At 41.0% G+C, this 21274-nt stretch overlaps 3 protein-coding genes across 5 annotated transcripts in view; 1 reads left to right on the top strand and 2 right to left on the bottom strand.

Annotated features, from left to right (window-relative positions):
• Nucleotides 1–2746, bottom strand: part of fgd1 (FYVE, RhoGEF and PH domain containing 1) — a 29070-nt gene extending 26324 nt beyond the window's left edge. The window contains exon 1 of the mRNA XM_042097848.1: nucleotides 1426–2746. Within this exon, the coding sequence (XP_041953782.1) occupies nucleotides 1426–1585 (160 nt within the window). The 5' untranslated portion in view covers nucleotides 1586–2746. The remainder of the gene's footprint in view (nucleotides 1–1425) is intronic.
• Nucleotides 2747–3786: 1040 nt separating this feature from the next.
• Nucleotides 3787–7325, bottom strand: LOC121713329. Of its 2 annotated transcripts, XM_042097862.1 has the most exons (10): nucleotides 6778–7325; nucleotides 6192–6365; nucleotides 5712–5869; nucleotides 5383–5581; nucleotides 5094–5190; nucleotides 4802–4973; nucleotides 4572–4712; nucleotides 4206–4342; nucleotides 3909–4002; nucleotides 3787–3805 (listed from the first exon to the last, which is right to left on the bottom strand). In XM_042097862.1, exons 1-9 carry the CDS (start codon nucleotides 7023–7025, stop codon nucleotides 3937–3939), a joined length of 1392 nt encoding a protein of 463 aa, XP_041953796.1. In that variant the 5' UTR covers nucleotides 7026–7325; the 3' UTR covers nucleotides 3787–3805; nucleotides 3909–3936. The 2 variants fall into 2 exon arrangements, with proteins under 2 accessions (XP_041953796.1, XP_041953795.1); XM_042097861.1 differs by lacking the exon at nucleotides 3787–3805 and having other exon boundaries at nucleotides 3865–4002.
• Nucleotides 7326–7764: 439 nt separating this feature from the next.
• On the top strand, nucleotides 7765–19472 carry mecp2 (methyl CpG binding protein 2). 2 transcript variants are annotated; one of them, XM_042097859.1, is made up of 3 exons: nucleotides 7765–7870; nucleotides 12017–12391; nucleotides 13185–19472. In XM_042097859.1, the coding sequence occupies exons 1-3, from the start codon at nucleotides 7839–7841 to the stop codon at nucleotides 14458–14460; spliced, it is 1683 nt and encodes a 560-aa protein (XP_041953793.1). In that variant the 5' UTR covers nucleotides 7765–7838; the 3' UTR covers nucleotides 14461–19472. The 2 variants fall into 2 exon arrangements, with proteins under 2 accessions (XP_041953793.1, XP_041953794.1); XM_042097860.1 differs by lacking the exon at nucleotides 7765–7870 and adding an exon at nucleotides 11059–11897.
• Nucleotides 19473–21274: the final 1802 nt, after the last annotated feature.

Below are 21274 nucleotides of genomic sequence, written 5' to 3'. Positions count from 1 at the left end.
AAGGAAAAGTGGCCATTAATGTTTGAGCAAATATGGGCCGGAGAAAGGAATCTATTTAGGCCGATGTACATAAAAGCCTCCCAGAACTTTGACAGAAATGCAACACTCTCCATCTGCCCTTTTAAGTCCCCCCCCCCTCCCCACTCTCAGATCGCAGTTGATGATGGTGTAAATGTTTTAAAAACAAAATATTAAAATCACTTTACATGATTAGTGGTTAAGAGGACTGATAAAAAATAAATCATAAAGTCTTGGGGGCAGATTTACTGTTCTTATGAGAACAAACACAAAGTGTAATCCTCTTGTCCTTAATGGTCATAAACAGTCATAGTGATAGGCTTGTGACTAAGCTACCAAACATCTACCCTTCCATAAGCCCCCAGTAAGTGGCAAACTGGCAATGTCAACTGAGCATGACAATCTTCCTTCTCTGACTGACAGCAGTTGATCCATTCCACTGCCATCCTACTGAATTGCTCAATCACAGCTTTTGCACCAAATCTCTTGAATGCATTTACCAGCCTTTTTATTGTATACCTGTGGTATTACTATCTGTAGTGATGGGCTTAATTGTTCCATTTGGAGCACTTCCTCTCCATCTTCAGCTTCCATTGGCTTAACTGCCATTCACACAAACAGTCATATCCACTGGTCAGCACAGATGCATCTCAAGGCAATCCTTAATTGGATTTCACACTATGGTGCTTGAGCAAACAGGGGAAAAAAAACTGACACAAGGGAATACACACTCGCACACACATGAATGGCAAACATGGCAGTGTAATGTCAGCATGAAGAGACAGGAGATGGAAGGAACAGCCACAATACCACACCACTGCTGGGGCCTTTGTTATGGCTTATTGCCCGAGTGCAGCACCCATCAGCATAGAGATGATTTTTATCATGTGTAGGTTTTCATGGGCTTGCAGTAGCCTACAGCACAACCCCCACCAATAAAGCCTAGATCTTCTTTCAAAACAGTTTCAATGCAACTTATGCCCCTTTGAAGCCTGAAACATTAAGCATGGTCATGGATCAGAGGCAAAGTCACTATAGGCTATGCCATAAGGAAACCATGACCCCAAGTTCCTTATCCAGCTGCTCTTGACAACATAGTGTAGTTGAAAGTGTGGATAGGCTACATTTAACAAAATCTCAGCCTTGATTTCTGAAAACGGAGTCTATTCGCTTCTTTATTTTGTAAAATAGCCTGTGACACCAGGTGCAACTCACTACATTCGACTCGGGAGCTATTTCCAGATGCTGCAGGCTCGGACTTTACAAGGACAGTCAACACATTTGTTGTGGCAGAACCGTGGCTCGAGTGACCGCAAACACATCCAGATTAGAATGACAAATGTCACTTTGGAATGCCGCGTGCCATCAGACAGATGAAAGCAAAGTATGAACATCTGTACGACTTACCTATCCTTCGCAGGACCGGTTGAGGACTCGGCAAGCCGCTGCTGATGTGGTATGAAAACCGCATTGTTTTGAACTGACTAGAAAAGGAATGTGGTGTCTCTGAGGGCAACAGCGGTGGAGTGAAGCTGATTAGAGCGCTCTTTGGTCGATTCAGCTGCATGCCTGGTCACAGTCAGGCATAAAACACAGGATGTGGCGTTCTCCGTTTAAAAGCAAATTAAGGTAGATTCCAGGCTCAGCATCAAATCCGGCAAAAAACTGAATTTGCAGAGTGGTCTTGGTCGACCATCAGGCTCTCAGTCAAGATGCCTGTCCCGGTAGTGGCCACTGGAATATCGTTGTTGTCCAGTTGTGGACTACAAACTAAACTGAAAAACAATCTTCGCACCGAAAGGCAGTGTCCAGCTTGTGTGCACCGAATCTGTGCTGTGAAAGTGTAATTACGATCAGAATCTCCCTGAACGACAAAAAACGCCATCAAAGACAGGGTGATTCACGTCACATGTAGGTCAAACATAGCAATTGTTCAGTCTAAGTCGCCGGTTATAATGGATCATAGCCACATCATCTCTGCACCGTTTCAATCGTCAAAAGACAGCTGTTCTTTGCCATATGCTTTATCGATAGGCCTATCACTATATTGTACAATTAAAACAAATCCTGGGGAGGGGTTGTAGATTCTCAACGAAACGAACGAAAATACTTAACTTCACTTAAGAGTTACATCGCCCCAGTGCTACAAAGTAGCCTACCCCTTTGAACCAACATTTAAACTCTTTCATACTCAAATTTCACCAACAGAAATGCTACCCTGCACTCGCTCAACAGTTGTCATGCCTAAACAAAGCCCTGACAGCTTTCTGAATATTGTGCCTCAATTCATTCATCTAACAGTAAGTAAATAATGTCATCGTTTTAAAGCATGCAACGCTATGTGAAAATAAAAGTACTCTAGCCTAGGATATTAGGACATGCACAAGTTCATTAAAGCGAGGATGAAGCAGTCTAGCCTACTCCTCACTTATTTTTACTTTTCTCCCCATTTCCTCTCGAGATGTTACCCCAAAATGTGCTCACTCAGCTCCTTCAAGCTAGATCCAAATCCGTATGAAAAAAAATTGAATCCTTCTCGTGTGCCTCTCCAGAGAAGTCCACATTTAATGCTCCATATATCGACTGCCTTGAAAGAAACTGCCCTCCATCAAATCCAAGAAAGTTTGTCCCCCAGTCCCTACCGGCTGCTGGTCCATTCTTTGTGTGGAACTTTTCGACGACGCCGTCAAACTGCAATTCCAAGCGTATCCCCCTCCTCCTTCCCCTGCTCCCGTGTGCGTCGACATATGAAACCAAGTCAACCCCCTCCTCCGCCATCTCTCTTCTTCCCAAAGTCTGTTTTTCATTTCGGTTTTTTTCCAAGGGTTTGTGCTTGAAACTTGATGCTAAGAAAAACGTAGAAAAATGTTTTATTTCCTATTCATAAAAACATAGTTTTTCGCCCAATGTGACCAGCTATTATTGAGCGCCTTCTAATAAAATATCATAGGCTACACTTTTTACATTAAAATATCTAAGGACGCAGCAAGACGTAGGAAGAACTATGCGCACTTAGAAGGTCATGGACTCATCCCTTTTGACCCAGATTGCTCCAGAAGCCCAAATAGGGATAACAGTCATTCTGGTATACACTGGGAATATTTCATCGACCTTCTCAAAGCCATCCGGAAGTTTGCCTGGTACTTTGCTATATAAATGAACCAAAGAAATAGCATTTCAGTTTGCTGTGCTTCTACAATTATGTATGGACAATTAAGACACATAATAAGAGTCCTCAAAAAAGTTGATCAAAGAGCACCAGCAGCTTTATGCTTACAAATAAGGACATAGAGTATAAATGTAAGATATAAATATGTTGCATGTCAGTGAAGAGTAGGTGACGATAACTAAAGTTTACCAGAAATATTCCATGCTTTTGGAATTTCCTGATTTCCTGTTCATGTTTGTATTCCTCTGAGTGAGCTAGTTGAGTCACTGAGCTTACCAGCTGCATTATACAATGTCACGACAGGGAGTATAATTCTTGGAAACTTAACAATTGCCCTGATATCTGCAGTAATGGGACCCGTATAGGCCAACATATTACTAGAAATTCACAACACAATACACCTAAAATATGCCAAGAAACCAGCCACGTACATCAGGCTTGCTTCCGGAGCTGAAGTCTACTTGGCCTTGAGACAACTACTTATGTCTGACAACCAACTACATCTGCAAAACAGCCAATGTGAGAGCCCAACACCGTTGAAACCTTTAGAGGGCGTAAGATTTCTAGGATTTTGCCAGAGGGTGGCAGTGCTGATAAAAGTCTGGATTCTCCCTTTGCCTAAACGTGAGAGAATTCTGGTGTCAGTTGTAAAAGTTAACTTAACACATTGTTAAAATGAGTATTTATTCAGACTTTAAAAATGTATAAAATGAACACTGACCAAAAAAAAAAAATGTGTTACACAAATCTCAGTCATTTTCTTTGGTCATATTAGAAGTGGAGAGGGACTTTCGACTGCGTAGACTATACCTTTGCTGAAAAGCAAACCAGGTCCAGAAACATACAAATAACAAACACATGTAATTAGAATACATAACACATTTGTCCTGAAGATAAAGGTCACCTAAATGGATAGATGTAAAGGATACGCAGTCTAGTGGATGTTGTGTACAGTATAGGCCTACACACAGCATATGATGTTATGGCAGCCATGGCTATGCATTATGAGAAATCCTACCTGTTTGTCCTCCACCATCACACTGTAGACCAGAGCAGATGATTGTTTGACACGTGAGCCAGAGGATCTCCGAGACCGTCTGGACTCATGGGAGGCAGAGGCCTGACCTGGCCGATCAATACTTTCATGCAGCCAGCCTACGGAGCAAAACGAGGAATGACTGTTCTGAAATGACCACTGTCAACAGCTGAGTACAGTTGTGCAAATTGTCAAAAATGGAAAATTACCAAGAAGCGCAAAGCCTTCATCAGGATGCACTTCAGACCTCTAATGAAGTCATTAGTGATCAAAATGGGTCACGCTAAAACATGGGTGATAATTTCATCCAACCCATGAGCAGATAAAAAGATTTTATAGATGACTCACCTTCATGGGATTCAGACAAGGACGGGCTCTCCATGAAGGTCAATGCAGTATTTTGAAAAGAGCTCTTACATGAATGGGCTGGACTGCCCACGTTGTCTTTCCAAATATGCCTTTGCCCACCTACTGCTTCTGAAAGACACTCTAAAAAAACAAAGACACAGAATTATTTATTTTGACATCAATGTCCGTGATGACGAGTGCAGTGGAAAAAAGCCAAGAAAGTATCCTACCTGCTTTATATAAGGCCTGCTGGAGATTTGAATGGGTTTCCTTCAGCTGATTCAATATCTCCAAGCTTTCTCGGTTTACATTACGGTAGCGCACAGCCACATACACCAGAACCAGCAGTCCAATGAGAACCATGGTTCTTCTAAGGATAGCAACTAAATAGCCGATTTGCTCCTGCCAAGGAATGAAAAAAGGATAAATATGTATCAGATAAGACAATCATGTAATTGATGTCTAATATAGGGCTATATTACCAGCAGTTTTACCTTTCAAAAAAAAAAAAACAACACTCACCATCTGTTGGTATCCAGGATTGTCACCATCAAGTACAGTCTTACATATCCATCTTTCGAGGTATACATTTAGAGCCACCAGTCCAAAAAGGACAAACCTGGGACGATTAACAAAATTGTCAACATTACAACGTATAACCTGTCAATTTAAAGGTGCTATTGTCATGAATGTATAAACATACACAACTAGGAGTAGACTGGATTAAATCATGTTTGTGATGGCACTTCAAGTCCACAATAAATCTTAGGGATGTTTGGTTGACAAACTTGGAAAGCAGACTGTGTTCCACCTGGCTCTCGAAATGCGCTGTGCAGATGTGAGGAGGAAAGCAGCGATGAACGCCAGACTGTTATAGAGCACACAGCTCAGAGTGTGCGACTCAGACATGATGAAGCTCTGCAAGAAGGCCACTCGGTTGAAGATTTCAGCAAAGGCCACCTGCTGTTCGCGCACCGAAGAACTCATCTCTTCAAAAATGTTTCTCATTCCTACAAAACCAAGAAAAGGATCGCTGTGTATACACTGTGTGATCACTGTGAAACACATATTAGAGATCAAGTAAGTTTTACACTAGGTAACCATTACAAGTACCTTACTTCAGCCCCCTGAACAGATTACCTTGAGTGGAGCTGAGTAATGTGGTCTTGAGGTCTTCTCCGTTGCGTAGGATAGTCTCCTGGGACCTGAGGGCAGCATTCTGAGCCTTCATAAGGTCCTCTGCCATGCGTTGTGTGGACACCAACCTCTCAGCCACTCCTGCTGAACTTTCGGTCAGCCTAAAGCAAGACGTCAGTACAAAGCAATTCCCTCATTTTTCCACCTCACTTTCTTGCTTGTCCAAGCCTATTCATAGGATGAAGTGCTGAAAACAATGGTGTCTACTTTGGGTCAAATCATCAAAGTAAAAAGTAATAAAGACAAATGACTGACAAGGTGCCAATTAACTTGCAATCTGCTGCTTTTGTCTTGTCACATGAGATGATTTGAACGGATTTACACAACAAGAAGCTCATCAAAAGCTGTACTTCCAAATCAGTTGCTGGATATATGCAATTGTAAACCTCCATCTCAGTGTGGTAAAATGGAGGTCATAGTTACCTGTGAATTGTATTCTCAGCACGATGCTGCCAGCGCTCACTTTGCAAGTAGTGGCAGATACTATGGGCATGAGTGAAAAATTCAGTGTACGTATTGAAAGCAACAGGATCCATGTCACGGGTGCAGAAGCGGATTTCACTGCCCTCTGGACATTCTGGAAAAGGTCGGTCTGATCTATGAAATAAAATTCCAGATTTACTCACAGCAGAGTCCACTAAATTGGTAATTATAACATGACAGAAATGAATAGGTAATAGTTTCTGGCTAATCCCATCTAAATAGTCTGAAAATTACTCAAATACTGGTAGACCACCCTGACCAATCATTATTGTATTTTCTTAGCAAAACCAGCAAATTAGAAGGCTCAGGATGGGTTAAGTGAAATGCTCTGATTATGTTAAGGGTGGATTAGGCCTCTTAGGCTAGGCTACGGTCAAGCCTTCTGTAGGCCTAAGCACGAGATCCAAACAGAGGCATAAACAAATGTAATTTGCTGCCGCTAGGGTGCGTCTAGATTTCTAGGCTAGGCAAATACACCAACCTTACATCAAAACTAACACAGGGAAACATTTAGTAACTAACAGACCTTCTAAGGTGACAGTGCGTGAAAGCCAAGGCTATTTTGTTTTGAGTCTCATCCGTAAATTCCCGACATCTTGTATGGATTTTCTCCAAGGCTCGTGACCAGCATTCACCGTAGCGTGGTTGACTTGCAAACTGTTGCAGCCTCTGGAGATGAAGTTGCCCCTTTTCCTCCAAACGTTTGTCAGTTTCCGCAGATGCAACCACATATCCACAATAAACTGCTACTTTGAATAACCAAATATGCCACATCGTGAGAGAAAACAAATAACAGTCCTATGCCCTGCGAGTAGGCCAGGGCCAATTAATAAACAGACTGGTACACTAGCCTATGGGTAGGCCTCAATGACTTAGCTTCCTAGAGCAAACAAGCCCTCAAATCTGCAGTTCATCATACGTTTACGTCTTCAAAGAAATTAAGTGCCGCTCAAACTGTAGGCTATCCCAGTTTGTTCGATGCGATTGCTTTAGAGAGAGGCATGGGTGACGCTGTTCTATTTCTGTCCCAGTTGGTTAATTGAATAATGATGATACTTAGCCTATTGGTAGCCTTCCCCAATTTAAAGCTACAAGTCATGCTTGAGGAGTTGTTGAATTTCCAGCACATCAGGCCAATAAGAGTTTCTCTAGGAATATTGGAAGAAGATGAGCTACCTCTCTGGTGTGTTTCTTTTGGTCGTTGGTTAAAATAATGTAACCTAGGCCTAGCCGTTGCTTTCAGACAAAAACATAATTGTAATAACTATAAACATAAACAAACGTGATTTCTTGCGCAATCGCTGACTGCACCTTTAATACAGCATCATGCACAGATACTTAGACTGAAAACAGAATTAAACCAAACTAAATTATTTTTACTTCAAACATGAAATGCAACATATCAAAACATTGTGTTTTTAAGAGGCAACTATGCAGACCTCGCGGGAACGTCTAATGTCTGCTTGTGAAATTAAATCTCGCGAGACCATACGTGCGAAAGTGATGGAGTGGAGGGAGTGGGAGAGGGTGAGGGGTACCCACAAAGATGTTGCGTGATTTTTTGGAAAATTATTTATTTAAATAAAAATGGCCGCCGCAGAGAGCGGAGAAGAGAGACTGTAAGTGTGAATTGCATATGTTCACCATTTAAAAATCGCAGAGAATATAGCAATACAGTAGTTTCAATTTGTAGTTGCGTATTCGTTGTTTCAATATTGTACGGTGTTAAAATGTTAGCCAGCTAGCAAGTTAGCTGGCTAGCTAGCAAAGGCGTTGAGAATACGTCACTTGTATTTCCCCCGCTCTCCCTGCTCATGCATGATCATAGCAATACTTTGTACTGCAGTTAGCGATTAGCTAGCTACTAACGTTAGTAGGAGGTGTGTTCGTGTCATTTTCTGACGTTTCTTAGAACTCTTTCAAATCAACTAGCTAGCTAACATTAATTAGTGTTAATGACAATGAATGTGTTCATCTCTTCAGAGCCTCGCATGCATAACATTATCCTCTGTGTATACATCACTGACATCTTACTGACAATTAATGGCTGATGTGTCGGTTAAACCTGCTAACTTGTTTTAAAATGTTTGTTCAGAAGTTGCTAGCCAGTTTGCTAGCGAGCTAGCTGCAGGCAAGGTAATGTTATTAGCTAGCACCGCCTTTATTTAGTTGAGCTGCTGTTCGCTGACAGAGTGGCTAAACTTAATACTCGAAAAGACAAACTGATCTAATGTGTGTCCATGCCACCCCCAGTGTATGCTGGGTTTCCATTAGTCAGGGGCTCGGTCTAAGGCTAACTAGTAGTACCAAGTGACTAAACGTTAGCTGTCGTTAGCCTTGGCTGAGTTAAGATACATCGATTAGCTAGCAACTAAAAGCTAGCTTGCCAAGTAATGGTACTAGACGCTTCTAAGCTTAGCAGTTTATACGAGTGAAGCTAGATCTACGCATGAACTTGAAGTGATCATTTGTCTGTAATGTCGTGTCCAATTTCTTTATGCTGGCTGTATCTTGTTGTGTGCCTATAAGCATGGACGATGCTGAGATAAGGGGCCACCGTGTTTATACGTACCCCATGCACTCTTCAAGTTATAAGTAACGTCAATCAATGATTTAAATTAAGACAATAGGTTAATTACCAGGTAGTTATGATTATATAATATAATATGATTAATTGTAAACAATTATTGGTTAGGACACACTACTTCATTATACCTCGCCGTTTCTGAAAACCATTTATCTTTTGCGTGGATGACTTGCAAGCCTTAACGTTATGTGTTCCCTGAATAGTGAACTAGTTCTACCGCGCAGCACAGCGATTTAGAACCATTTTTTCTTTGCTTACATGACAGTAGTTCATCTTCAGGCAGAGAATATGACCAGTGTTTGGGAAAATTGAGTTGCTCCACAACTCGTGGGTTTTGTTGGGGTTGCAGGATCCAAGTCTCAGGGACCAGGTTTATTCGATGCACAATATGTGCATTTCCCCCCAAAATTAATGTACAGACGAATGATATCAGCACTGGACAATATTGACCAACTATCTTTTTTAACATCATCATTTGAATATTTTCAAATCACCATGAATAATTCATCAGATATACAAAACTGTTGCTAGGGCATCTTTTATCTTTTATTTAAGTGCTCCCTATGTGCCATCTTAAAAAGAAAAAAAACATATGTTTGCAGAATCATTCACAATGCTGTTAATTCACGAACTCCTTTTCCAGTCCCAGCCATCAGTAGAATTTATTTTGCGTGCAAGGGGTTAAATCATTAATAATTTGTAAACTAACAATTCCTAACTTAGTAATGTCCACCAGCTTTGAATGTATTTGTTTGTGTGAAAGCACACACAACGTACATAATGCTACAATTGTTGTGAGACATGAGTAATTGCTTTAGAAATTATGTGACAATGCAAAGCTCAAGTCAAGTAGATATTACTAGTCAGTATTAGTAGCAGTAAGGAGAAGACAGGATACATGAATTGAGTGTTTACTTCCTCTTGGCGGAAGTGTGTTTTAGAATGGTGCTATACAAAGGAAGTTGTCAATTAGTTTTTGTGTTGTGCAATTGTGAGCATGAATTACATCTCTAGATCTTTGTATTAACATAGTTATTCATACAGACATGTCACACAGCCTGCCTATTCCAGTGATAATTAAAATAATGTATGAAAAATGTAGTCAAGATTGTCTAGAATTAGAAGCACACACCTTTTAACTCTGTTAAAACCACAGATTTCATACTGTAGGTTGGCCTTTTTGTCTTGCTGCGCAGCTACCAGTTTGTAATTGTTTTCATAATAAATGTACCCTCCAGTACATTTTCCTCAGAACTTAGTACTGCTTGACTCACAACCCCAAGAATTAGGTTTGTGCAGATCTATGCCCTCTGGTCCTTAAAGAATTTAAAGCCATTTTTCAGGTTGGAGTGACATTAGGAATAACATTTTACGAGATGTACACTCATACACATGGATGCCTTTGTTAAACTACATGAGAGGGTTTTGAACCGATTCCAATGGACCAGTTCTATTTTTTGTTAATAAACAGCTGTTTATTAACAAAAAATAGAACTGGTCCATTGGAATCGCTGTTAGCTATTTTATTAACAAAAAATAGAACTGGTCCATTGGAATCACAAGATTACAATTAATTGATAAGTTGTCAACTGTTGCATTAATCACCAACTATTTTGGTAATTGGTTAATCGGTTTGGGTCATTTTTAACTTGAATATTAATATTTTCTGCTTTACCTACTCCACTGACATTTAACTAGGCCTAATATGTTTGGTGAATGGACAGAACAAGGCTTTTGAGGACAACATCTTGGGCTTTGGGGATCACTGTAATTTTTTCTTTTTTTTTTTTTACATTTTCTGACATTATTGATTACACAACTAGTCGATTTAAATAAATAAATATTGACAGATTCATTGACTGGAAATAATTGTTAGTTGCAGTCTGAATTTCAAATTCAGAGTTCAGCTGAGGACAGATATTGGAGTATGATGTCACATGTACGCTGCAAAAGATAAATGGTAGTTGACAATGTTGACGAGTCTATCCAGACTGCTGAGTATTTATCTGCTACCATCACTGAGCAAATTAGTGTTTGTTGTGTGTGGACAAACACAGCTAATTTGAGTAAATGCCATGGAAATCATTCAAGATGTGAAGATATTGTTGATATCCTGCTTTTGTAATAAAGTACTGCATATTAATTTTCATCTAATATTGTTTGCACTGAAAATTTATCTAAAAAATATTTTTATACTGTTATTAATTCCATGGTTTTCATTAGTCTGTTTGAACTTAGAGTGGTTCATGTAGTGCAATAATACAGATTGACAACACAGAGATCAGAGAAGGCTTAGGGTGAACAAGGCCAGTCGTAAGTTGAACACCAACCCAAAAGACACGTGACACCACATATGACACTGCACACCCAATGATATTGTGTATATTTATCCCATTTCACTGAATGTAATTATAGTAATGCTGTTTTTAGACTATAGTCTTTCGGTGCCCAGAGACGCTTGCGTTGAATGCAGTGCTGGAAACGCATCCCGTTCACTTTACATGGGCTTACGTCATCCTTTGCCCAAGTGAATTGTAGTTCCGTTGCGTTGCTTTGCTCCTGTCGCCTTCGTCAAAAAGTTAATAAATTTTCAACTTTTGCTGCACCAACGGACAGCAATCTAAGGCACCAGCCAATCAAATTACGGTTATGCTTAAAGGCGTACACCATAGTGCACACCCCCGACTGTCAGGAAAACCCACTGGCATGCAGTAACGCAAGGCAAGCGTGTGAATCTAGCCTTAGTATCGTAGTGGCGCATTGGTTGTATGCAATGTACATTATACATTGGACATTATATGTCATTAACCGAAACTACACTAATCTCAATAACAGTGGCAGAGGATAGAACATATTACAAGCAGTGTATAGATCTAGAATAGGAATAAATCTAACAAGTCACAATTTTGACAGCCTCAACAGTTAGTGGTAGTGTCTTGCTTTGTTATCAGTTATTAAGTTCTTGAGAGAACCACACAAAGTCTTTTAAACTTATGGTCAGTATCAGTTGAGATGTGCTGCTTCTGCTGCCTGTCATTGGCTTCCTGAGTTCAGTGGAGGTGAGACTTTTTAGGATGTTTGCTTTTCAAATATTGGAACTCATGGTCATTCATTCATATAGTCACTGTCCTGCCTTTGCTGACCTGTCTGTAACTCTTGATTGTGGCACATTTTACAGTGAGGAGAAGAGTGAGGATCAGGAGGGCTCCACTGAAAAGACATTACCACAGACGCAGAAAGTGAAGAAAGGCCGGAGGGAACGTCATGAGGCTGAGAAGAAGGTGGAGTCTACCGCCGCGTCAGGTCTGCCGCCACCGCCTCCTCCGTTAGAGGAGTCAGCGGGTGGGGTGCTTCCTGGGAAATCGGAGCCAATGGACCCTTCCGGCAGAGCCAGCTCCGAAGCCCCAGAACCCTCCACGAAGCAACGGCGGTCCATCATCCGGGATCGTGGGCCGCTGTACGACGACCCCTCGCTACCACAGGGCTGGACGCGTAAACTCAAACAGCGCAAATCAGGCCGGTCCGCCGGCAAGTATGACGTCTACCTAATCAAGTGAGTCCACCTGAGGAGATGTTACTTTTGTTACAGAATGGTGTAATAGCTGTTGTTATTTTGAAGAAATCCACCAATTTGCACTCTCTGAAGTCTTAGCCTTAAGTTATTGGCACATACACATCGAGTTGCATAGTCAAGGGCTTGTTCTGTGTTCAGTATTTCCTGACAGTGGTAAGAATTGGATTCTTTGTGCTTGGTTCTGCACTCATGTAATGTTACTACAGGGAGGTCTATTTAGTTTAACAGCTCACTGAGCGATGTGAGCCTGACACATGCATACTTTTAAGCTGTGATGTTAAAGCAGAATGATTAGAGGATGAAGGTGTCACGCTAATGGAGCTCTCATGCACCTCTGCTGCCTCTGAGTTGATAAGCAACTATTACAAACTCTCCGCTTATGAGATTGAGAATAGACTGTGTAGAAGTTCAAGGCTTTGTATTGAGTAGAATGAAGGAGGTGCAATGGTCTTTATAGTGGGGTCATTTAAATAGTTGATAGATTTGTGTAGATGTGCGTGGTAGGTTATATTAGAGGACGTGGGGTAAATTGTCACTGTATAAGTTTGAGTGCATAACAGTGAAGTGCATTGTTGTAGTGCGCAGTTTGATTGGTTGGATAGGGCCCTGTTGGCGTGCTCCTGTTTTTGTGTGGCTTTTCAGGTTTTCTGAAAGCCAAAAGTGTGATGACAATTGATGTGGTGGAATTATTTTGTGTCCGATTCAATCGGCTAATGGAAAGATTGTGGATAAAAATGTTCACGCTGATGTACCTCTCTCATTTCTTTTTCAGCCCAGAGGGTAAGGCATTCCGTTCCAAAGTGGAGTTAATGGCGTACTTCCAAAAAGTTGGGGATGCCACCACAGACCCCAATGACTTTGACTTTACTGTCACCGGTCGAGGGAGCCCCTCCCGACGTGAAAAAAAGCCTCCAAAGAAACCCAAGGTGGTGAAGCCATCGGGAAGGGGACGGGGTCGCCCCAAAGGTAGCGGCAAGCTGCGACAAGTCACAGAAGGGGTGGCCGTCAAGCGCGTTGTGGAAAAGAGTCCTGGAAAACTGTTAGTCAAGATGCCCTTTGGAGCAGCCAAAGCAGAGGCCACTACCTCAGGGCTCATCGCCGTCACCAAAATGCGGCCGGGGCGGAAACGCAAGTCCGAAACGGAGCAACAGACCGCACCGAAGAAACGCGGCCGCAAGCCTGCGTCCGCGACTGTGGGCGGAACAAGTTCAGGCATGTCATACGCTGCGGCGGCCATCCTCTCGGCCGAGGCAAAGAAAAAAGCCCAGAAGGAGTCTTCCATGAAGCCGGTGCAGGAGCGAGCACTGCCCATCAAGAAGCGCAAGACGAGAGAAACCATTGAGGGGGCCGAGAGCCCTGGCCCTGCCACCTCAGAGACTGGCACAGGGGCTGGGACTGGGACTGGGGTGACGAAGAAGAGCAGCGGTCCGACAACAGCGACGACCACAGCAGAGGGAGGAGAGGAGGCAGAGCACGGGCGACTTCCCAAGAGTCCGGGGAGGAAGCACAAGGACGTCCCTCAGGACACCGGTAACGGAGCCAGCGGGAGCAGCAGCGGCACTGGCCCTGGCACCGGGTCTGGCACCGGATCTGGTACCGGGTCTGGCAGCGGCAAAATGACCCTGAAGAAGAAAGACCGCGGAGGCCAGCAGTTGAAGCACCACCATCTCCACCACCAACACCCGCACCAACAGGACCCGCTACTGGAGCAGCAGATCGCCTCCTTCTCTCCACAGGCGCACCAGCTCTCCCTTGGCCACAGCACGCAGGGGGGCCCTCCAGCCTACCTGGAGAGCGAGCCTCAGGACCTGAGCACGACCACGCGGATGAGGCAGGAAGTAATGACCTGTCAAGCGGAGACCCGAACCGGAAGTTGTGCCTCCAAAACAACGCAGGTGGTCACGTCCGACCTAAAAGGCAAGCACCAGGCCAGCGAGGCCGGGGAGGTGAGGGAGCTGAAAGACATTGTGCCCCCCTCCGCAGTGCCCAGACCGAGCAGGGAGGAGACAGTGGAATCCAGGACACCAGTGAGTGAGAGAGTAAGCTGACTGACTGAGCAGCGCTGTGTTTGGGGAAAGAGTGGATGGCAGATGAGAAAGGAGGATTTTTTTTTCGATTTCATTTTCCAAAAAAAAAAAAAAAGAAACAAACATGATGGCGACAAAAAAAAATCTAAACAAAACACACATACACACACACACAAACACATAACCCACACAACCCACACGAACACAAAATGTATACGTACTTAAACTAAAAGGCAGCTGATATGACATGTTCTCTCTGTGGGTTGGGCAGTTTGATATAACAAAAAAACATTGCTTCCTGGTTAGAAATTCCAACTTTTAAGAAATGGCTCCTGTGTTTGTTTTTTGTAGTTGTTTTTTGTACAGTCACGTATCATCCCACATCTAAACCATTACCAAAGCTCTTCTCAAGGCTTCAAGGTAATGACAAGCGTTCACATCAGTATCTGGCCATATTTTAATACTACACGCCCCTCTTGGCTTAATCAACCGTAATCACTTTTTCCTTGTTTCACTGCAGTCAGTGGGTATGTAAAACGTGAACTGTAGGTGTTCCACTTTACTTAGAGCGCTATAGGCCTAGCTGCTTTTTACCTAGACATCAAATGTTGTTCCTCACCCATAGGTTTTAACTGAGAAAGATGATTGAAAGATGACTGATAAGAACTTAAGTTGAAGTGCTGTTCAGAGATATCTGATGGCAAATGTGTATTTATGGTGATAGATTAGTCATTTGAGGTCAGGTATTTCTGTTTTCGACATGAAGGTCTAACCATATCATCCTTTCACAAGGATGCATCTGCAGTGGACAGGAGAGGCTTTTCTTTTTAAAGTATCAGAAGATGGTCATGTTCAGGCTGGCATAAGAGCATGGCACTTTTCTCTCTTGTTTTCCTTATTGTCTGATGCATAGGAGGCTAAAGCACAAACAAGAGAAAATCTTTGGAAGCACAGTCTAGATACTCTCCCCCCTCGGAAATGAGCAGTAGGCTAAACGTGCTTGCCCACAAATTTAACCCTGAACCATAAACCCCCGGCACTCTGGGTTTTTTTTTTGTCTATTATCAGTCATCCTGGTTAAAAAAAAACAAAAAAAATCAGCAGCACTTTGCATTATGGAACAATGTTATGGAACAGAAGACGTAAACAAAGCTCTATCCAAAGCTTTTGCCAGCATGTCACAAATTAGTGTGCTTTGTCATTAATGTATGGGGTGGGATAGACTCGATAGATAGTTGGCTCTTTGTGAAGTCTTTCTCTGATGGCTTTATGCCAGGTCCATTTCAACCATAATGTTGCAAAATAGAGTAGAATGTGTATCTATTTTCAAATAATTTATACCTAAATGATTGCCTAACTTTTTCAAGCCAATGTAGTGCTTATGACTATTAATCCAGTACGCTGGTACCATGAGATATTCCTTGACTGAAAATCAACATAAATTCTGGTTCAAGTTGAGAGAGATTTACTGATTCCTGCACAGAATTTCAAGCTGTGAAGATGATTTCTTCCACAAAATGAACATCAGTAGAGGAATACAGTTCAAGGAAGCTATTCGTTTAGTCAAGGGGGTTTGTTTATTGAAGAACGTAATAACCCTAGACAGCATATGTAAATTAAACCTGATTTCATTGCAGAAGAAATGCACCTTATTTTTATGATGGTTAAACTTGGTTCAACTTGTTGTGAAAAACAAATGGGTTCTATCAAGACCAAGCAGAGCTGAGGCCCTTTCCCACCGTACGCAGACAATCTGTTGGTTTACCTAACGTGACATGGCTCTGATTTCCCTTTCATGTCCGGAGGTTGGGACTGTAACAAAACCCAAGGAATTTGGAAACAGGTTAACAGTTATTCCAAAATATGTTTTCTGCACAGTGCAACACAGACTATCTTGCACTGGGCTAGCATACTACTATCAACTTATTGTAGAATTGTTCGTGTCCAAAATTAGACTGGTGTACAGTCTCTAAAAGCCTTTCCCACTTATAAAAACCCATATTACCGTGGGTAATTGCACACTGGTTGTGTAATTGTTTGAAGTAATGAAAATGCACAGTTGCCTGAAGACATTAATCAAGGTATATATTTTTTAAAGATAATTAGGCCTAAATGTTCTGTTTTGGACATAGTGAGTATATATGCACACTCCATTAAATAGAAATGACATAGTCCTTCAGTACAGACTGAATACCAAAACCCCTTGCAAGTTACGACAGACCTGTTATAACCGCACAAGATGTGCTGATTCAGTGCTGCAGATGCAACATTTTTCACATTTGCATGTGAATACACAGATCTCTTGATCTTTTCTATTAAGTGTTAAGTTGTATGTAAAATATATACAATTTTCACTCGTATCATACATTTACATCTACACATGTTGATCTTATGACTAGTGACAATCACTAAGAATTTAGTTTGGCAAAACAAAAATGTTGCCTTTTTTGCTTTTGTTTTAATACGCTCTCACTGTTGCATAATGTGGAAAAAAAAGCCTTGAAAGGTAAAACAAAATAGATTGCCTCATCCTCCACTTGCTTTCCCCTCTTTCTCGACCCCAACAAGTGGGACGGGACATGGAGAAAAATTGAGCATCTCTGCTCAAAAAACAAGGGCTACGTCATATTTTCAACCTGGCAAAATGGTAGTGGTAGCAAAAAATTACAGCAAAGTAAGAAAGATCTGAGAAACAGCCGAGAACATTTATGGTATCACACCATTACAAATGACTTTGATAAGGAAAAGGGGAACTTGACCGTTTTTGTCTCACTTTTGTATTCCGCATCAGAATTCAACATTTTAGTACCTGAGGCAGACAACCTGACTGAAATGTTGGGCGTTGTCTCGTACAACTGACTGACCTGGAGGGGGAAGCCAGGGGAGGATGTGGGTAGCTACTGTTCACTCGGTGAAGCAAACAAATACAACAAGTTGGTCACAAAGGTGACTAATATCAATACTGTCAGATTTGTGCAACATGACATTCAGTTAGGGAAAGTATGTCACATGAAATATTAAAGCAAAAGAGCATAGCCTTGCAAAACCTCCAGACATGAACTGCAAGTGTTATGCGTTCCGGAAAAAAGTCTACAAACTGCACTGTTGACTTTAGGAAACCAACAAAAGCTGCATCCATATGAAATCAGTGGGCTGGCTGCAACAGAAAGGGTAGTGCCTTGCTATAGAGATTGACTTATGTGATTAGAAGTGGCCTTCGATGAAAATACTTATCTTTCAACCCAATAAAGACAAAAAAATCTGTAGTGTACTGATTGATCATTTTTAAATGTGGGATCTTGCATTGCCAACTACTGAAAATATAATTTTGGTCAGTAACAGGTTGTTTGTGAATGGTTTGTGAATTATATAACCTGATATCCTTTTATTTTCCTTGTGATACTTTTGTATGCTTGAGGCCCTTTGTCATACACAGGGCAGCAAGTAAGAACCACACTCATGAGACTGTTTCATGAGCCTCTGGCCATGGGATATGCTATCTATGGAATGTCATTGTGTTTCCCTTCACTCCAAATACATGCTATATAATGTATGTGCACATGTATCTGTATGCATGAGTACCACTAGCGAATAGGACATTGCTTGCCCTATGATGTTCTAATTCTTTGAGGAACCATACCCCATTCAAAAGCTCTGGTCTCACCGAAATGGACTGGTTATTTAGCTTATCATAGAAGTAGGAATTTTTACATTCAGCAGTTGTAAACAAAAGGCTATGAGCATGTGTGCTGATGTGTAGTTATACAGATGAATTTGATCATTTGTATTGAAGGTAAACATACAATTTAAGATCAACACTGATGGAACATTACAAAAAAGTAAAACAGTCCTATTGGAGTTTTTTTTTTTCTGTGCCCACCACAGTAGATTGTTTCAAGGATTAGATATAAGTAAGCTTTTGTTTGTTGATTTTTATGTTTTTCTTTTAGATATAAATCATACACTCATATTGGGGATATGAAGTTATTCAATTATTTCCCCCTTCCAAGCAATAGTGTACTGAGTAGATCTGTTTTTGATTTACCCATTACTTTATACATGCTGAGGTTTAATAGGCTGTTGTATGGTATGTGTTGTATGAAAAGTGCAAAAACATTTTATGTTATATTTCCTGATTAATTGAGACTAACCAATTTAACTGAAGTAAACTACTTGACATCAAAACTAATGTAAGGAATGCCCATTTGGGATCAAGTAGAACACAAATTAACCAGAAGCTGTTGACTCCAGAGGTTCAGGAGTGAGAGGTTTATGGTGGATTTAACATAGTCTTGTGCCTTGAAGTTTAAGTAATAGAACTTATCTTTATACTGTAGTTGTATTTTTATTCTGAGTCCTGTGTTTGCCTCTTGTTGGTCTTCAATGCTTTGGGTGTTCTAGGGATTTGTAGAGATCAACCATATGTTTGCCTACTATTATGTTTCACAATGGCATAATTAAGGTGAAAGGTATTGGGGCAATAATGACATTGTCATAAAACAAAAGACATCTACTTGGTAATCATTTAAGGTTGTACATTTAAGCCACTGGACAATATTTGGGTGTAGTGAGATGTCTCCATCTTAGAAGAACATCAAGAAATTGGCCCACAGCTTGGCTTACATGGTATCTTCCAACTCTTGACTTCAAAATAGGAGAGAATGACAGAAATGAGTTCTCCAGCCATGACCATTCTGACAATGAGTTTAATATCTGCACTTTATAAAGTATGTTGCGTGGCAGGACATCCATTACCCTTTTGTATGTATTTTTTACCTTTGTCCAAAGTTGTTGTTTTATTTTCGTATTTTTAATTTAGAGGGAAAAGGGATGAAAAGTTCTATATCAACAAATTTATTTTAACAAAACAATCCTATTATAGGTGTCAGTGGTTACTCACCATTTGCCAAGCTAAGTCCTTGCCTTCCTGAAAGTGAAAAGTATAGTTTGTGTCTACTTTTATAGTACTGTGTTACTGTATTATTTGTTTGCCGTATGTAACTGAAACAAAATAGTAAACAACATTTACCTGCCTCTGGTCTAAAATGTTTATTTCATTCAGATATACATACAAAATAAAGATTGAGCTTGATATATTTATCTGACCATGAAACACATATGAGTGTCAATTATGGACTGAGTTGATCCACTTCCAGTACATGTAGGCTATTGCATGTTCAAAGCATATTTTTTTGCTCTAGTCATTGTGCATTGCTGTCAGAAATGGAATTGATTGGTTTTCTGTCTTATTAACTAAATTACACTGCAGTTGGTAGCCTAGCATGTCAACACAGTGATATTATTGTGTTTCTCCATTTGTCTGGATAGATGGAAAAAGCATGTCTCTTTTTTCTAATCTGTAGGCTTAACCGTTTTCATTGATTGTGCCACGTTAGACAGCTGGTCAGGAACTATTTCTCTACAAGCCTTTAATTGAGTAATTTTTTTTACATGAACAAAAAAACACCTATTTGCCTGTAGCCTACTTTATTTTGTATTTGGAAGTGTATTCTCTACGAAGAGAAAAATGAAATGTCAAGAAAACAGAAATTCAATCTTTATATACAATTTCATATAGGCCTACTTTAGTATAGACAGTCCAACTCTGATTTTGTCCAAATATTTTGGGCCCAGGGCCTATCAATCCTTAATCATTCAAATGAATTTGTTAACACCCAAACATACACACAGTGACCTGCAAAGGTGTACAGGGATGTCAAACTCATATTAGGCAGTGGACCGGATTTGTTGGAAAGAGACCTCATGGGGGCCATCATTGTCATGGTCATTTCTCTGCATGGGTAGGCTATCAGAGTGTTATTATATTAGTGGAACAGATAAGTTCATATATAAAATGTATTGTGCATTTTATGACTAAAGCATGACATTTTGTCCAGTGTTTCTAGAGTCCTTTATCATTTTAATGGCTCTATTATTGCATCGGCTGATGTACAGTTATGTGCAGAATAGCAGTGTGTTTAAAAAAAATAAAGCTCAAAATCCTTAGAATAGCTGTTCCATAATATCAATGCATTGGGTACACTACACTTTCAATTTCTAATCAAAACATGACCAAAATTTTGCATTTGCCAGTGTTTGCATTTTTCTTTACAAACTCAAACATTTACTGTATAAACTGAAAAATGTCTCAAGTTTTTGCTTTACTTTGAATCACTGCACTAATATCTAGTTGCATTACCATTATTTCTGAGAATTGCTTCATATCTGTGTTGCTTGGAGTCGACCAGCTACTGGCACCTGTGTACAGGTATTTCAGCCCAGGACAATTGAACTACATTCCACAATTCCTCTGCATTTCTGGGTTTTTGATGTCACCCCACAAGTTTTCCATAGGATTTAGGTCTGGGGATCGGGCTGGCCACTCCATAACGTCAATCTTGTTAGTCTGGAACCAAGACTTTGCTCGCTTACTGGTGTGTTTTGGGTCATTGTCTTGTTGAAACACCCATTTCAAAGGCATTTCCTTTTCAGCATAAGACAACATGACCTCTTCAAATATTTTGATGTACTGAAACTGATCCATGATCTCTGGTGTGCGATAAATAGATCCAACACCACAGTATGAGAAACATCCTCATAACATGAATTGAGCACCACCATGCTTTACTGTCTTCAGCGTACTGTGGCTTTAATTCAGTGCATGTTGGTCGTTGGACAAACTGTCTGCGGCCCCCATGCACTGAAGTCCACAAGCTCCTTGGTTGACATTCAGCTGGAGACAGCTTCTCCACCTCCTCCAAGAAGGCAGTCTCAACATTGTTATGAGACCCGGACTACTGTATAATCAGCATTAGTGCCTAGGGCATGGGCATGT

This window comes from Alosa sapidissima, chromosome 7, assembly GCF_018492685.1.
Source record: "Alosa sapidissima isolate fAloSap1 chromosome 7, fAloSap1.pri, whole genome shotgun sequence".
Taxonomy (NCBI): Eukaryota; Metazoa; Chordata; class Actinopteri; order Clupeiformes; family Clupeidae; genus Alosa; species Alosa sapidissima.
This window is presented reverse-complemented; position numbering and strand designations above follow the sequence as displayed.

Bases quoted from the DNA above. Each gene is read 5' to 3' on its own strand.
- LOC121713329 (XM_042097862.1), bottom strand. From the start codon at position 7,025: ATGTGGCATATTTGGTTATTCAAAGTAGCAGTTTATTGTGGATATGTG. The intron at 5,870-6,191 runs GTAACTATGACC...GTCTTGCTTTAG, and splicing joins GCTGAGAATACAATTCACAG to GCTGACCGAAAGTTCAGCAG. The intron at 4,713-4,801 runs GTAGGATACTTT...TTGTTTTTTTAG, and splicing joins GCAGGCCTTATATAAAGCAG to AGTGTCTTTCAGAAGCAGTA.
- mecp2 (XM_042097859.1), top strand. From the start codon at position 7,839: ATGGCCGCCGCAGAGAGCGGAGAAGAGAGACT. The intron at 7,871-12,016 runs GTAAGTGTGAAT...CACATTTTACAG, and splicing joins GAGAGCGGAGAAGAGAGACT to TGAGGAGAAGAGTGAGGATC. The intron at 12,392-13,184 runs GTGAGTCCACCT...TTTCTTTTTCAG, and splicing joins TATGACGTCTACCTAATCAA to CCCAGAGGGTAAGGCATTCC.